At 34.2% G+C, this 17182-nt stretch overlaps 1 protein-coding gene across 1 annotated transcript in view; it reads right to left on the bottom strand.

Annotated features, from left to right (window-relative positions):
- Positions 1 to 17182, bottom strand: part of NBEAL1 (neurobeachin like 1) — a 148971-nt gene that overhangs the window by 57217 nt on the left and 74572 nt on the right. Inside the window, exons 21-33 of the mRNA XM_069468588.1 lie at positions 16992 to 17125; positions 16363 to 16522; positions 16153 to 16255; positions 15437 to 15593; positions 13397 to 13555; positions 12318 to 12477; positions 11518 to 11606; positions 8024 to 8599; positions 7521 to 7696; positions 6244 to 6397; positions 5820 to 5948; positions 961 to 1266; positions 722 to 871 (exon numbers count right to left, since the gene is read on the bottom strand). Coding sequence (XP_069324689.1) covers positions 722 to 871; positions 961 to 1266; positions 5820 to 5948; positions 6244 to 6397; positions 7521 to 7696; positions 8024 to 8599; positions 11518 to 11606; positions 12318 to 12477; positions 13397 to 13555; positions 15437 to 15593; positions 16153 to 16255; positions 16363 to 16522; positions 16992 to 17125 — 2453 coding nt within the window. The remainder of the gene's footprint in view (positions 1 to 721; positions 872 to 960; positions 1267 to 5819; positions 5949 to 6243; positions 6398 to 7520; positions 7697 to 8023; positions 8600 to 11517; positions 11607 to 12317; positions 12478 to 13396; positions 13556 to 15436; positions 15594 to 16152; positions 16256 to 16362; positions 16523 to 16991; positions 17126 to 17182) is intronic.

Below are 17182 nucleotides of genomic sequence, written 5' to 3' on the forward strand. Positions count from 1 at the left end.
ATTTATTTAGGTCTTCTTTAATTTATTTCATCATTGTTTTGTAGTTTTGGCATATGTACAACAGATGCTGCATATGCTTTGTCAGACTGACACCTAAGTATTTTATTATTTTTAGAGCTATTTATTATAAACAGGATTTTAAAAAAATTTTTGTTTCAATTATTCATTGCTAGTATATAGAATTATGATTAAATTTTGTGTATTGATTTTATGTCCTGCAACTAGGCTAAACTCACTAATTACAGGAATTTTTTGGTAGATTCCTTGGGATTTTCTATATTACATAGAGAATCATGTTATCTGCAACTAATTTTATTTCTTCTTTCCCAATATGAATGCCTTTTTTTTTCTTTTACTTTTCTTCTGAGACAGAGTCTCACTCTGTTGCCCAGGCTAGAGTGCCGTGTCATCAGCCTAGCTCACAGCAACCTCAAATTCCTGGGCTCAAGCAATCCTCCTGCCTCAGCCTCCTGAGTAGCTGGGACTACAGGCATGCGCCACCATGCCCGGCTAATTTTTTCTATATATATTTTTAGTTGTCCATATAATTTCTTTCTATTTTTAGTAGAGATGGGGTCTCGCTCTTGCTCAGGCTGGTCTTGAACTAAGCTCAAACGATCCACCCGCCTTGGCCTCCCAGAGTGGGTATTACTTTTATTTAATATTAAATGCTTAAAATCAACATGAAAAACTAGATATTAAAACATTGAATACTTTTTACCTGAAATTTGAGCTTGCTTTCCCCTCCTTCCCGGTCTCGTTTATGCATATTCACCATTAAGGCTTCATAACAATCCTTCCAATAAAGTGCCATGTTCTCATGACCCTCATAAAATGTATGAGTTTCATACTGCTTCATATAAGGTACAATCTTATATAAAAGAGAATATACAAGATTTAATATATATTTTTATAAAAATGACAAAATAGAAAAATTTTGCTAACAAAGATAAAACTTACATATTTTTCAATGTAAACTTGCCATTCATTTGAACTACAATATTCTTGAAAATCTTCAAAAAATGACGAGCTACCATTGGTAAAAGGTAAAGAAGGCAGGTGCAAATTCATGAAAAGCAGCTCATAAATTTTGGAAACCAGGGTACGAACAAGGGGAATCAGAAATGAGTAGATTTCAGTCTGTTGCTTGATTGATTGACTTAGAACGTGTTCTAGCTTTCCTAAAATGTAACATGCTTCATCCTGATTTTCAATCACTTTTGTCTGAAGAAGGGTATTTAGCTTGGCTGATGCCATTGCGCAGACCTGGAAGAAAACAGTTTAGGTGAGAAAGAGCAGACTAAAGCAAACATTTAGTGACAGCATAAATTCTGCCTGACTCTGCAGGCTCAGAACTTTTATACAGTAACTGTCAAGAACTGTAAAGGGTCTTAGATCTTACCTTACCTCCAAGCTAACAAGTTAGCCTGCCACAGTTTCACAGATGTTGGCAGAAGACACAAGACTCCTGGGTCAGAGACAAAAATCTACAGCAATAGCAATAGCCAGAGTATTGGCTTTTGCACTGGTTCCCCACACTAGAATTCCCACAGTAAGAAATGAAGAGGACTAGATGATACCTGCACATGTGAGCACATTTTAGGACAGGAATCCTAAGCATAGGGAACCTAAATCTTTTATATTAGGCAGTAAGCTTGTCTGATCTTTGTCACAGAGAGAGACATTATCATTATTATATCGGACAGTAAACTACTCTGCCTTTTGCTCTGGAGGGAGACATGACCTCTATCTTCCAAAGTTGCTCATACAAACAACATCAAAAAAGCAGTTCATAACAAAGGCAGCCAGAGTCTCTATTCATAAGATATACAGAAACACAACAACAGCCTCATGTCTAATTGTCTACCAAAAACAACTGTAGGAAGAAGCACTCTTTCTCTGGATATGAAAGAGGTAGCATAGGGCCAGGTGCACTGGTTCATGCCTGTAATCCCAGTATGTTAGGAGGCAGAGGCGGGAGGATCACTTGAGGCCAGGAGTTCAAGATCAGCCTGGACAACATAGTGAGACCCTGTCTGTACAAAAAATAAAAAAATTAGCCAGGCATGGTGATACACAACTGTAGTTCTAGCTACTTAGGAGGCTGAGGTGGCAGGGTAGCTTGAGCCCAGGAGTTTGAGGCTATAGTGAGCTATGATCATTGTACTTCAGTCTGGGTGACAGAGCGAGACCCTATCTCTAAAGAAGAAAAAAAAAAAGAAAAGAAAATAGGTAGCACACAGTCCCAATTGCTGTTAGGCAGCCATTTTGTTTTCATAAGGAAAGACAGCTTATGATGACAGATGATCGAGAGTAGCGCTATGAGAACAGCAAATAAATGGAACCAGAGTCCTGACTGAACCCTGCCTTAAACTCATCTTAACTATGGAAGCCTCAATTATGAGCCAATAAATCATCTTAACTAAGTCAATTTGAATTGGTATTTCTGTTACTTGAGATCAAAAGTATTCTGATACATAAAGGACAGGTATATAGGAGTCCAAATTCTTGATCAGAAACCTAACTACCTTTAAAATTCCCATATTCAGAGCATAAGCCCAAGCAAAGAAATACTCTATATTACTATTAAGGTTTGACCTTAAACTTCAAGGTGGAAAGGTAAATTAGGCCATTAAGGGGGCTAGAGAAAGATCTAAGCCTTAAAATCAAACCAGTAAAAATGATATATTGTGCTTCTTTCGCCTCCTCCCTTAATCCTATTTCCTTATTTTGGATCTTCCCAAATAAAGAAAAGCAAAAGAAAATTAAAAAGTATTAAAACCTGACACCACCTCAAGAATTTATCTGTGCCAAAAGCTAGTCTGGAATGTACACACAGGTCTTTGCAGGATAAGGCAACAAGAGGAGACATTAGGCAGTCATTCTATGGAAATCTTAACAAAGCAAACAGCACTGGAGAAACAATCTCTAAGATGGCTCAAAGCTTTAACTTCTCTACTAGATAGTGAAGCTTCTCCACCCTCCTCATATTTTCCCCTAACCCTTTGTCCCACTTTAGTCTTTGAATCTGACTAAGGGAACTTAATTCCAATAGAGTCCAATAAATGAAAGAAAAAAAGTCATAAAATCTCTACATCCAGGAAATACCAATGCTAATATTCTGGGCCTTTTTTGCTATGTGTCTTTAAAAATACTGTTTACATAAAAAGTTGAATATATAGTGGTTTGCTTTTAATAAATAAACTCTGTAATGAACATGAGATAATATACTTGACCATTGCTTTAATTTTGGATACACACATACCACATATATTCCCCCTCCTACCTCCTATTATAAACAGTACTGCATTAGGGTCACCTGAGGAATTACTAAAAAATACTGATGCCTTACTCCCTCTGATTCTGAGTTAATTACTATAGGTGATCCTCTACCAAGGTATTTTTTAAAAGCTCCTCTAGGTGATTTCATGTGCAGCCAGGGATAAAAATCTCTGGCTGAGCTAAGACAACTGGGGGAGTAGAGAACCAGACCAGCTGGGGACCATATGCTGTAACTAAATGAATCAATAACCATGTAGTCTTATTTTTGAGAAAAGCTGGGAAATCTTGGGTTTTGGATGAAATCTCCTAACACTTAAATACTTGCAATTAATACAGATGGGCCAAACAAAACAACTTTCCTAGCCAGATTCATTTTGCAGGCAGCTGTATTATAACCCTAACAAGGAAAGAGATTCCTGTCCTAACCTTTAACATGTACCTCCAGGAAATACGCTTTTATTTCTGAGAGAACGAAATTAAACAACAGGCTAGTGAGAAATGTTTTAGGTCACTAACTACCGAAAGATAGGATCAGTCTTATCTGTAGGTATTGTACTCATTCATTTATTTATTTAATGAGTATTTATAGAGCCCCTACTATGAAATAGGCATTGGATATTTAATGGTGAACTAAACAAAGGCATTTTGTTTCGGGAAATTTCATCAAATAAAAAAACAAGGTAAACTATGAGTGGAACAAAAAAAAGACTCCCAACATCTAAACTGAATAACTACCTGGCATGCTAGTTGCAACTACTTTAATATTCATTAGGCTAATAAATAAAAAGCCAAAAAAGCTATCCTCATTCTATTTCAAGGTAGAGGAAAAAAAGAATATTATGATGCACATCTCTGTGTACAAAGATTGTTCAGTAATATTATTATTTTAGGATTAGTTTTAGAATACAATTATTAGACAAGTATAATCATTTTTAAAGTTCTTAGTTCAAATATTTTAGAATTACACTTAAAAGGCTGTACAATTTAAACTAACATCTGTGTGTCTTAATACCCTAAATACCTTAATACCCTGAAAATACTCTTGTTTAGTTTTCTGGCATTTTTCAAGTTTTCTACAATGATGAAAGGAAAAAAACTCCTATTAAAAAAGTAACATGGGGAAATGAGTTTTATGTAATAGGAAGAAAAAGAAAAAGAATACAAAATCACCCAAATATATGATCATTCCAATCATATGAAAAAGATATATTCATAAAAAATTACAAAAAAATATTAAAATACTAACAGTTGTTTTCTCTTAGGTTATGAGATATTGAATAATTTATTTGTTTCTTCTTTATGCTTTTGGTTATTTTCCACAGTGAGCAGGTGTTACTTTTATAATCAGAAATAAATAATTATTGAAAACAGAATCATCAGATTATGGTCTTTTTAAAACAGGGCAACTTTATGTCAGAAATTTAACCTTTCCATGTTCTTTTTTTGTTTGTCTGTTTCAGATAGAGTCTCACTCTATCGCCTAGGCTAGGGTGCCGTGGTGTCAGCCTAGCTCACAGCAACTTCAAACTCCAGGTATCAGGGAATCCTGCTTCAGCCTCCCGAGTAGCTGAGACTACAAGCACATGCCACCACGCCCAGCTAATTTTTTCTATTTTTAGCAGAGACGGAGTCTCACTCTTTCTCAGGCTGGTCTCAAACTCCTAAGCTCAAGTGATCCTCCTGCCTTGGCCTCCCAGAGTGCTAGGATTACAGGTGTGAGCCATGATGCCTGGGCTTTAACCTCTCCATGTTCTTATCAACACCCTATCTAGTTTATGCACATTAGAAACCAGTCCAACCCCAAAGTTCCTGAACCAAATACAAAAATTAAAATATCAAAAGAAAATAAAGAGAGTCAGATAAATAGTTGTGGGATACCTGTCATGACTAATGCAACCCAGATTCTCACAAGTATCTATGTAAATAGAAAAATGACAGACTAAAATTCACTTGAAACTTTTCCAACCTTTTAAAATTTTAATTTAAAATAGAGATAAATATTCCTTGTGACCAATATTTTATTTACCTTTATTTCAAAACCTAGCACAATGCTTAGTACTTGAAAGATACTTGGTGTTTGATGAACAAAAAAAGTATGAGATAGAATGTAAAATTGTAGATTAGTAAAATATTAGAAAAAACTTTGAAAGAACAACTTAAAAAATAATTTTCCTAAAAATACAAGCTCTAAAATGTACATATATAAATAATCTAGGCAGGCTGTCTAGCACCTAGCTGGCTACACTGAATATAGATGATATGAGTAATGTTTTTAATATAAGCTATGTATAAATCCTATAAAAGGAAGCCTTAAAATTATATCAACTCATAAATATCAGGAAGAAACAATCAATTAGCTAGCTGCCTCTCAAGCTCTTTTCTGATCTCACAAAACTCAAACTCCAAGTCAAATCATGGATATTTTTGGAACTAATAAAATAATTAAAATACTTAAAAGACATTATCATTTAGTTGTCACAAAAATAATACTTATGCTGCATGCAAGTATAGAAAATAAAGTAAAGGAATTGACAAACCTGCAAATTACCCCTTCCAATGAATCCAAGAAGCAACTGGATCTGAATCTGAGAGAGTTTTACCCATACTGGACTTTCAGAATACCAGACTGACAGACAGTCAAAGAGCAGCATCATATCCTCTAAAAGCTAGGGGAAAAATTACGAAGTAAAAACATTCAGTTTTTTAATCCACTGAGGAGTTTTCCCCAACATTAATACAAATCATAAATATTTCAAAACTAGCCCAATGTTCAGCTGGCAAAAGCCAAAAGAGTCATATTAGCAATGTCTAACAAAAATCTGTGACTATTCATCACATCTTGCCCATGTTTACTGCATCTGATTATGTACTAATGCTCTAAAAAGATGGGGTATAAAATTTCATTCTCTGAATAAAGTTCTTAACTTCCCAAAATATAACTTCAAAGGGATATTACTACACCTTCTCAGTCCACATATTTGAGTTAACTAGTCCCTCGGATTGCAGAAAGTCTTGTATGATCAGCATGAGTCGGAAGCCGTTTTCAGCAGTTACTGGGTTAGTTTTTGCTTCTCTGTTTTCTGTGACTGCCCATTCTAACATCTTCTGTAGCAAACTAAGTGTAAAACAAAGTGCTCTTAAAATCACTGTGATCTTAGGAAGATAGTAGGACATGAAAAAAAAAGGAAAAAACAGCTTGAGAGGCAATACTTTATCTCCAAAGATACACCATCACTGGCAGATATCACTAAGACATTATGGACGGAATTTATTAACGATGGAGTAAATTTTTAATTTTTTGGAGTATCAATCTTTAATATATCTAATACTAAAAGTTAAAGTTACCTATTTTACTTGACTATAAAAATGCTATGACAATAATTCACATTCCATCCTCCATGAGATACTTAAAACAGTTTCTCTAAAGCTGAAAATTGGGAAGTTTAGGGAAGAAAGGCTCATTATGCCTTACAGACGGTCTAGCCCTGTAGAAAAACAAAGAGGTAATTCTACCCTGGTGTGCTGTTGTTACAGAGTCCTATTATCTACAGGGAACCCTAAATCCTTCAGAGAAGTAATTTTCATGAAAACACTACTCCCTTCCCTAAGCATGGAAACACTCAAAATTTGGACAAGCCTATAAAACACCATGTATCAAGTCCTCAAATCCTGCAGAAAACAATTTAAACAAGGAATCCGTAATCTTTTAAAATTTAAATTTATTTAAGATTTCAGGGCCGGGCACGGTGGCTCACGCCTGTGGGAGGATCGCTCGAGGTCAGGAGTTCGAGATCAGCCTGAGCAAGACCAAGACCCCGTCTCTACTAAAAAATAGAAGAAATTATCTGGACAACTAAAAATATATAGAAAAAATTAGCTGGGCATGGTGACGCATGCCTGTAGTCCCAGCTACTTGGGAGGCTGAGGCAGTAGGATTGCTTGAGCCCAAGAGTTTGAGGTTGCTGTGAGCTAGGCTGACCCCACGGCACTCTAGCCCAGGCAACAGAGTGAGACTCCATCTCAAAAAAAAAAAAAAGGATTTCAATCTCCTCACATTTGAGTTAGTTTGGGATTTCTCTTTAGGTCCTACTAGAATGGTAGTATTTCTTCCTTTAATTCCTAAAGGTATTTCTTCCTTTAAATCCACTGAATACTGAATAAAAGTTCAATAATGAATATAATTTCAGACTCCTACCCACTTCAAAAGGAGGCTGGAAAATCACTAACTGAATGCTTACGTTAGTTTTATTTCATCTGATGGTCGAAGTAGCTCACTGGATATTCCTGGCTTAGTTAGTGCTGAAAACACTTGTCCTCTTTCAATCCAAGTATCATCATCAGACTTCTCCAGTCCCTTACACATTACATGATTCAAAATATTTGTCAGTAATTGGAGAAGCTCCTCCTCACATCTCTAGAAAAGATAAAGGAATTTTAAGTAATTGGAGTGAGGAGGTATTAAAAGTACATAATAAGAACTATGACACATAATGATTGTAATTGTTTAACATATTTTTAAAGTGCCTTGATGAACCTGGAACTTTTACTAGGCCCTAAAGATACAAGATGAATAAGACATTGGCTTTGCTCTCAAGAAACTCACAATCTAGTGACTTTTAGGCTTCTAAACCTTAGATCATGAAACTTAGAACAGAATATGAAATTTTTAACAACTGCTTGCACATTTCTAAGGATTAAAAGTATATAACATACATATAAAAAGAAAAATAAGGAACTTTACCTCTTGGCTTTCAAGCAAAGAGAAGTCATCACTAAAGCCCATATCATTTGTGATGCTGCTTTCTTTGTCAGACTGCACGGAAAATGACTTACTAGACTCTATTGGGGATGGCGTACTAGGCAGGCTGTCTAGCATTTGACTTCCACTATCACTCATTTCACATGAGTCAATTCCACTGAGATCTAAACTCAAATGTGAAGGGTTACTATGCCAGAATTCTTCTTGATTCTCTGATTTGAAAGACAATTCTCCTACAGAGCTATCTTCTTGAAATAACAGTGTGTTTGAGTCTAAAGAGTGTCTGTCTTCCAAACTCCACTGATCTGAAGACACATTAGCTGAGGCAAAAGAGTTGGCCTTTTCCTCATCTGTCTTTTCATCGAAGTTCCTCTTAAAATCTTCAGTTGATATATTTTTATCATTGTCTTTCACTAAAACAGCTCTACTGTGCTTATGAAGAACATTTCCATTTGCAAAATTTGCTTTTAAAAAAAGCCTAACTAAGGTGTCTTGCCAACCCACTTGTTGTGATATCTGATGTGCTGCATCTGGCTGGGACTGCAAAATCTGTAAAATCTGCAAAGAGATTAAGAATACAAAATTCTTCAAAAAGTACACAGTACTTTATATCAAGAGTAGTCTCTTTTCAGTTGTTTTAATGACAAAGCAATTGAATGAGAAACTATAGAAGGATATACTTTCAAAAGATTATGTTCTTACTTAGATTATAAACTATTTGGAGGACTGACATTGTGTTTCCAACTAATCCGCATAGTACTCATTGTACAAGTCAGTATATACTATATTATTTGCTAAAAGATAAAAAAGGAAAACTTTTATTTTTTCCTGTCCATTTTAGTTTGTTCTAAAGGACAACTAAAATGATCTTCCACATGCCAAGACACACATGTTATTAATATAATTTGGTCACAGAGAAAATATAAATAGAATGATGATATATATATATATATATATATATATAATGTAATAAGGTGATATTCTCTCAACTAAATACTTTCCACAAGCCTACTATATTCAGCAAATATTACCGAACATGTACTATGTGCCAGGCACGGTTCTAGGCACTAGGGTCAGGAGATTGAATAGAACACATAAGACACTTTGATAGAAGCTGAATATATGAAGAATAATGTTTTCCTGTCTCATCTTTTTCCCAACAAAGTTAATGGTTGCTTTTAAAAAACATTTTGTTCAGTAAATCTATACTGAAGCTTATCTTGTCTAACAAGTCTATATTGTACAAACAAAACAAAAACTAAACTTTAATTTCAAAAAATTCATTCCAAGAAAACAGATGCTGCTATTTAGCTGGAATAAGAATTTGAAATTAAAGAATAACGATGACATGGGAATACGTATGATCTCTACTACCGAGATTATTTCAATTTTTGAATAAAAACAAGTTCTTAAAAACCTTCAGAAATTCAGTTAAGATCATTAAGACACTTATGACACAGCCAATAAACTTCTATGTAGATGAAAAGAACTTCGGCTCTCAAGGTTTTGAATATCTCTCTTCACAGAAGTTCTAACTCTGACAAGTTCATAGCAGGAAATGAATAATGCTGACAGGGACTATTAATAGTACTAATGTATGCTGATACAGAAAGCAATGAGGCACAATGACATGTGAAGTTTCTTACTTCACTAATGTTATATCAATCAGTGAGCTACCATTACTTTGTTGGTGCAGAATATGAATTTTTTTTCCTTCCAGATTAAGCTTTGCTTGGCAAAGAAACTTTTCATGATTTCATGACTTTAAAGTTTCCATAAAATAAGACTTATGTCTATTTCACACACATATAATGGATAAAAACCAAGCTGCACTGAGAGTTCTTTCTAACTGTACACCGAAATGAAAGGATCAATTTACATGACCTACTTCAAATATTCAGGGTTGACTTGTGGGGAAATAGTCACTGTCACACACACTGTTTGTGTAAATGTAAACTGGTATAATTATTTTGAAGGACAATGTGTGCCTGCAAAGGAAGAGGATGGAGAAGAGCAAAAAAAAAAGGAGGACAGTGTGGCAAAATCACATTTACATTTTGAATTTCATCTGACATAGTAATTCTATTTCATAGAGTATGTCCTACATATGTATTACCACAAATAGGAAAAGATATACATAAAAAGATACTCTTGGCCAGGCGCGGTGGCTCACACCTGTAATCCTAGCACTCTGGGAGGCTGAGGTGGGAGGATTGCTCGAGGTCAGGAGCTCGAGACCAGCCTGAGCAAGAGCAAGACCCTGTCTCTACTAAAAATAGAAAGAAAATATATGGACAACTAAAAATATAGAGAGAAAAATTAGCCGGGCATGGTGGCACATGCCTGTAGTCCCAGCTACTCGGGAGGCTGAGGCAAAAGGATTGCTTAAGCCCAGGAGTTTGAGGTTGCTGTGAGCTAGGCTGATGCCACGGCACTCTAGCCAGGGCAAAAGAGCGAGACTCTGTCTCCAAAAAAAAAAAAAAAAAAAGATACTACTCTTAACAGCAGTTTATAACATGAAAAAACAGGAAATAACCTAAATGTCTATCAATAAGGGGTAAGATAATACTTTATAGAATAGCCATAGAATGAAAAACTATCAGCCATTAAAAAAATATACACACACACACACACACACACATATATATATATTTGTTGTTGTAGTTGTTTGTTTTGTTTTTAACTGACAGAAAAGTACTATGACATAATTAGGAGGTAGAATTAAAAAGAGAAGCAACGAAGCAAATTAAATAGTAGACAGGTCAATTGACTTGTGGGGAAATAGTCACTGTCACACACACTGTTTGTGTAAATGTAAACTGGTATAGTTATTTTGAAGGACAATGTGTGCCTGCAAAGGAGGAGGATGGAGAAGAGCAAAAAAAAAAAAAAGGACAGTGTGGCAAAATCACATTTACATTTTGAATTTCATCTGACATAGTAATTCTATTTCACAGAGTATGTCCTACATATGTATTACCACAAATAGGAAAAGATATACATAAAAAGATACTCTTGGCCAGTGGAGGAGAGAGAAGGTCTAACTATCTCTTGCCTTAAAGGTTAAATGTGCACTGAAGACAAATAATTGTTGGAATATTCATAAACATAGAAAATTCTTCCTAAAGAGGTGAAAGATTCAGAAACTCTAAAATATGGTACATAAATTAGAAATGGTCACAATCACTGAAGGTTCTTAATAAAGAAACTATTCTCTGGCAATAAATTTTTGACTCTGGAAAGGGAATATTTCCAGGAGACCATGAAGAGCTAAGAACAACAAATTCACATGCTGATTTCTGGTGATTACATGAAGTTAATTCACTTCAAAAAGGAAATTGTTTACTTATAAAATTATGTCATTTATAAAATAAGAGAAATGAAAACTTCTATCTGCTAGAAAACACTCAATGCAAAAGTAATTTACAGTATGATGATGATGCTATTGTTAAAATGTATCTTAAAGGTTTACTAACCTTTCTGCAGATGACCACTCTAACATTTATGTATGCTCTGTGAGAGATATATACCACAGATAACAGATCTTTGAAATTAATAACAGGATCTATGGTGGGAAAAAACAAAAAGTTAAAATAAATTCCAGAGATTACCAAAGAAAGAACCATGGGTAATACTTGTATAAATGCTGAAATAATTGTTTCATTTTAAAATAGGAATTACATGTATGTTCAAATTTTACAGAAAAAATAAGTTTTGAATGTTTGACACCCTCCTGGATTAACCCTAAGTAAGTTTTCTTTACTTTTGATTGCCTGAACATACGGTCCATACTATGTGGCTCTTATACTATTATTTATCTTTTTATGTACATGTCTTATCTAATTAAGACAAAAAACTTTATACCCGAAAACTCCCAGCATCTGGCATAAATTCTGCTATTTGAAGTAAGTACCGAAAAAAAAATTTATTAAAAAAACCAGAAAAAATGAATATCTAAAATAAGTTTTCATTTTGCCTTTAAAAATTTAAACCCCTTAAAGAAAAAAATCGTTTGTACATATTTTCTCTAGTGTCCTTTTCTTGTTATGTGGACTCAGTTATTAATTTAATCACTCAGTAAATAAACATTTACTGAGTAAGGCACTGTGCTACGCTCTGAGGAGACAAAGGCAACAAAAGTATGTGAGACACAGTATCCAAGGAAGGCCTTGCTGAACAAATAAGTAATTTTAAAAGCAACCTGAGAAAGGAGTAAAAAAACTTCTAGAAAAAAACAGTTCTTAAATGTGTTAGTTATTATTAGCCTTAGTCGTACCTGTATTTATGATTTGGTTGGTGAGGTTTTTAATGAGAGAAATATTAACAAGTGCTTCATTAAGGAGGAGTCCCAATCCTGAGTAGCCAACTTCTCTGAGTCGAATACGTTGTTTACTACGTTCATAAACGTTTGTGCATTTCAACATTTGTTCCATAATCTGGTCACGACAAGTAATATATTCTTCTCAATATAAAGAACTAAGAATAGTTTGTTGCTTAGGTTAATACTGAATAACATATAACCATACATTGTTTTTGGAGCATTATTTTATTCCTTAAATGTAAAAAAAAAAAAAAAACCCAGCACTAATAGGAGGAACATTCCATATTATATTATCCTTAAAAAAATGGATTTAAGAATAAATTGGACTTAAATGCAAGTGTATTTAGATAATTAATGTATTTAAAACTCTAATTTAAATATGGCAAATGCAAGAGAAATAATTTAAAATTTTCTTTCCTAATGGGTAGACTTAGATAGAAACAAACCATACAGCTTACAAGAGGAACAAAGTTGTGTCAAGACAGCTCTGGATCAATCTAGTAATCCATTTATGTAACAGTTATCAAAATAATTTTCAAGGACAAGGAAACATTTGTGAAGCAACTCATCCATACGTTCAACAAGTCATTAATCTCTCTGGACTCAGTTTCTTCATCTATAAAATGGGAATAATAACAATGCCTACTTCATAAAGTTGTTGCAACGATTAAGTAACCTCATAGATGAAAAGTGCTTAGTGCCTGACATACGGTGGGTGCTACATAAGGTTAGCTATTATTATTAACTATTAAAATGTTGTGAATTGCCACACAGACCCCATCATCAGTCAAAAAGGAGATGAGGATGGAATGAAAAAGTGAGTATTTCACTGACATGATTTTTCAGATTACAATTAGTTTTTTAATATGCAAACAACTGAAACATGAAAAATGTATATAAGAATAAGTTGAACAATTTAAAATCAGAAATAGATATGAAAAAAGAATTTGTAGTCACAGAATGGATATGTTGCAAGAAAATTCATATATCCACAAATGTCCCCAAATACAAAGATGCTTAAGAAATATTTGTACCTTAAAAATGATTTCTCTTAATCTGTCGGAGTACTTCTGATTTAAGAGCAAGGCATAAAGTATGTCAGCATTTCCTGGTTCAAACAGCAGTAAGAAAAGCTGACCTCTAGTTGGGCTGGTACGTAGGAGACTGAAGAGTACATCCAAAATTCCAAAGAGCTTTTAAAATTAAACAATACAAAATAAAACACCACACTTATATATACATATATAAGAGCAAAAATAAAATCATAAACCACAAAATATGTAACTAAATCATCCACACCCTAATGTTTTAGCTGAACTGCACTATCTGATGTTTTCTGAACCAGCCCTGCTTTTGTCTTACGCCATTTCCTTTTGCACAACTCCTTTCACTGTCCATATTCACCTGTTGAAACCCTACCTATTCTGCTTTGTCCATATGAAAATGCGTCTCTTCCATAAAGCCTTTCCTGGTCTCCTCAACATGTAAAACCCTCCTATGAAAACTTCATAGGAATTTGTACCTCTCTCATAGATATCATACTTATTATCATACTCTACTTTGCTTCATAGTTATTTATAAACCTCTTATTGACCCCTTCCCGTATAAGGCTAAAAGTAAGAAAAATAATTCATTCATCATTAGGTTACCTGCAACATCTAATATTATTCTTTGTATATAGTAAGTTCTCAACAACTAATGCTTTGACTGAATTGACTATACCACTGGCAATGAATCACAGATGTAACTATCATTAAATAAGATGGCTACTCATCATTTTAAATAATGAGAAGCTTTTGAAGCAGTCCAACCTTACAGGAAAATCGCCTAAGTTAACTCATCTATATAATACCAAATCTGAAGTCATGTAAACCACTGAGTATGCAATGAATATTACATATGAGGGCAAAATATTTTAGTGGACATAAACCTGCTCAAATTTGTGGTGCTGAGAGGATTATGCAGAAAGAGTGCTGAAACAGTAGTAAATATAATTGGGTTGTAGTTCAAGATTTATCAGCTGTGACTTTTTAAATCACATTGTCTCCCTGAATATAAATTTCCAAAAGTATAAATGAGAAGAGTAATTCCTGATGTGTATATTTTATGAGTGGTTCTCAAAATTTACCATGCATACCAGAATAACCTGGAAGTTGAATCAGTAGTATACTTGTATTTCTAACAAGTTTCCAGGTAACACTGGTCAGGGAACATTCGATGAGAACCACTGCCTTATAGGGTAGTTCTAAGGATTAAATCAGATAATGTATGTAAAAGTATTTTAAAATGAGACACACATTTACAATTTACTATTTTTTTTTTTTTTTGTTTAAATTGAGACAGAGTCTCACTCTGTTGCCCAGGCTAGAGTGCCGTGGCGTCAGCCTAGCTCACAGCAACCTCAAACTCCTGGGCTTAAGTGATCCTCCTGCCTCAGCCTCCCGAGTAGCTGGGACCACAGGCATGCGCCACCATGCCCGGCTAATTTTTTCTATATATTTTTAGTTGTCCAGATCATTTCTTTCTATTTTTAGTAGAGACGGGGTCTCACTCTTGCTCAGGCTGGTCTCGAACTCCTGAGCTCAAACGATCCGCCCACCTCGACCTCCCAGAGTGCTAGGATTACAGGCGTGAGCCACCGCGCCCGGCCTACAATTTACTCTTGACGCAACATTTTTATACACCTATGTTATATTAAAATTCATGTTAGAAATTTACCCAGTAACTCTGATGATAGGTAAACATATACCATGTAGACTATGAAAACAGACTTCAGAACTGCCAGACAGGGGGTATAGCTCAGGGGCAGAGCATTTGTCTTCAGAACTACCAGACAAAGCAACTATTTTCACATACTATATTTTCTAGCTAACTGAAATATTAAATTACATGGCCATCTATTTTAATAAACTTTCAGTTAGTCAACAAAATTTAATTCTTTAACTGCATGGTATTATATGTGACAGTATACATATTTTACTCTTAAAATATTTAATTAAACAAAATGCAAATTTATAAGATGACATGGCAATTTCAATGTTAAAAAGGAAAAAGATTTATCTTAGGTGTAATACCTGGTCTTCTTCATTAGTAGCAGCTATGTAACCCATAATACTTTGTATCTCTTCATGAGTTCCACCTTTGCACAGAAAATATTTAATTAGTCCATACAAAGAAGTCCTTATTGTTCGAATATCATCTAGAGATAGCTCATTATATTTACAACCACTCCTGAAAGAGAAAACAAAAGTGCATGAACTGAAACTTTAATATTTACATTTTTTGTATTTCTTATATAAAAGAATTCATAGTGTAAAAAAAGATCTTTCCATGTAATTATTGAAATTCATAGTACCTTTGGCTTCTTTTTCTTTTTAAGGAAAATCTTTTGAAGTTAAGAGTTTCAGTGACAAAAATTAAAGATATTAAAACAGCTTATATTTATACAACGCTCATTATGAAGCAGACACAATTGGAAGTGGCTTTATATTAGCTCATTTAATTTAATCCTTAAAACAATCACAGAAGGTCATAGTCTTATTATCTACTCTTCACAGATGCAGAAACTCAAGCACAGAGGAGCTGAGTAATTTGCCTACAGCTGCACAATTAATGAAAGCAAGATTCAAACCCAATGAATGTGATCCCTTGTTCATTTTAACCTCTACACTATCTTGCCTCTCTGAAGTCAAAAGATATTAGAATTGCTGGTAAAGAGAAAATCTACCAATCCAATGTGTAGCAGACAGAAAACAATATATCAAACTGAGAAGGAGCAAGGGCATCATACCCATAATAAATCCTAAGTGTATCTAGGAGAAACTGCACACCGTACTTCTTTCGGAAAGCTCTCCTGCTGTCTTTAATGATGGTAGAAAGATACTGTATGTGACCTAAAATAGAAAGTTCACTGGTAAATGATACCTCTAAAATAAAGTCACACAGGTAGTTATAAATTTCCAAAACAACTACAAAATTTTGTCTAATAGCCTGTTCTCACCAATTCGAAAGGGAAAATCGCCACGGTTCCAAATACGGAAATCAAAGAGTAAATATTGATACATTTGTTGCAGGAGCTGCATATTTTTCTCTAATGATACCTGTTCAATTAGTAATTGAATTGCCATCAATACACTGACATCCATCAGGGTGCTTGGCACCTGAAATCAAACAGAAGGTTCTGTAAAGCTCACTTTAAATAACTGTCATTAAGCTATAATTTCAATCATTAATTCAGAACATCTACTAAATATAAAAATAGAAGTACCTAGGTTAGAAAGATATAAACAATTTAAACGGTAATTTTTCTTATTCAACACTTGAAAATACTTTCCTAATGTCATATTCCTGAAATAGTCTTATATTTCTCAAATATCACAAACATCAAAGCTAACAAACAAGGTCATATATATCAAAGATTACACACTCTTATAGAAACTAAGTAATCCTTATATGATTCCATAAGAGTTTTTAAAAGCTGCCTGTGAAACAAATTATATCTATTAATATAAATGAGGCTATAATACTGTTATCTTTAAAATTATATGTATTTATTAGGAAGGAAAGAACCCAACACTAGATGCTAATTATAATCATTAGCTACATCAACACAGTCTTAGACTGGCTCACCTTCTGAAGTAAGGCACCAAGAATCGCAACTCCATGGGAGTGAATAAGATTGTCCTGGTTGATAGGATGTCTCTGAATAAAATGCTTCACAATCAAGATGAATGTTGCAACCAGGTTTCTCTCTAGTCTTGACTCTGTGGAATCAGGAACATACCATTAATTATTTTAATTATTATAATCACTTTTGTATC

Source organism: Eulemur rufifrons, chromosome 1 (genome assembly GCF_041146395.1).
Source record: "Eulemur rufifrons isolate Redbay chromosome 1, OSU_ERuf_1, whole genome shotgun sequence".
Taxonomy (NCBI): Eukaryota; Metazoa; Chordata; class Mammalia; order Primates; family Lemuridae; genus Eulemur; species Eulemur rufifrons.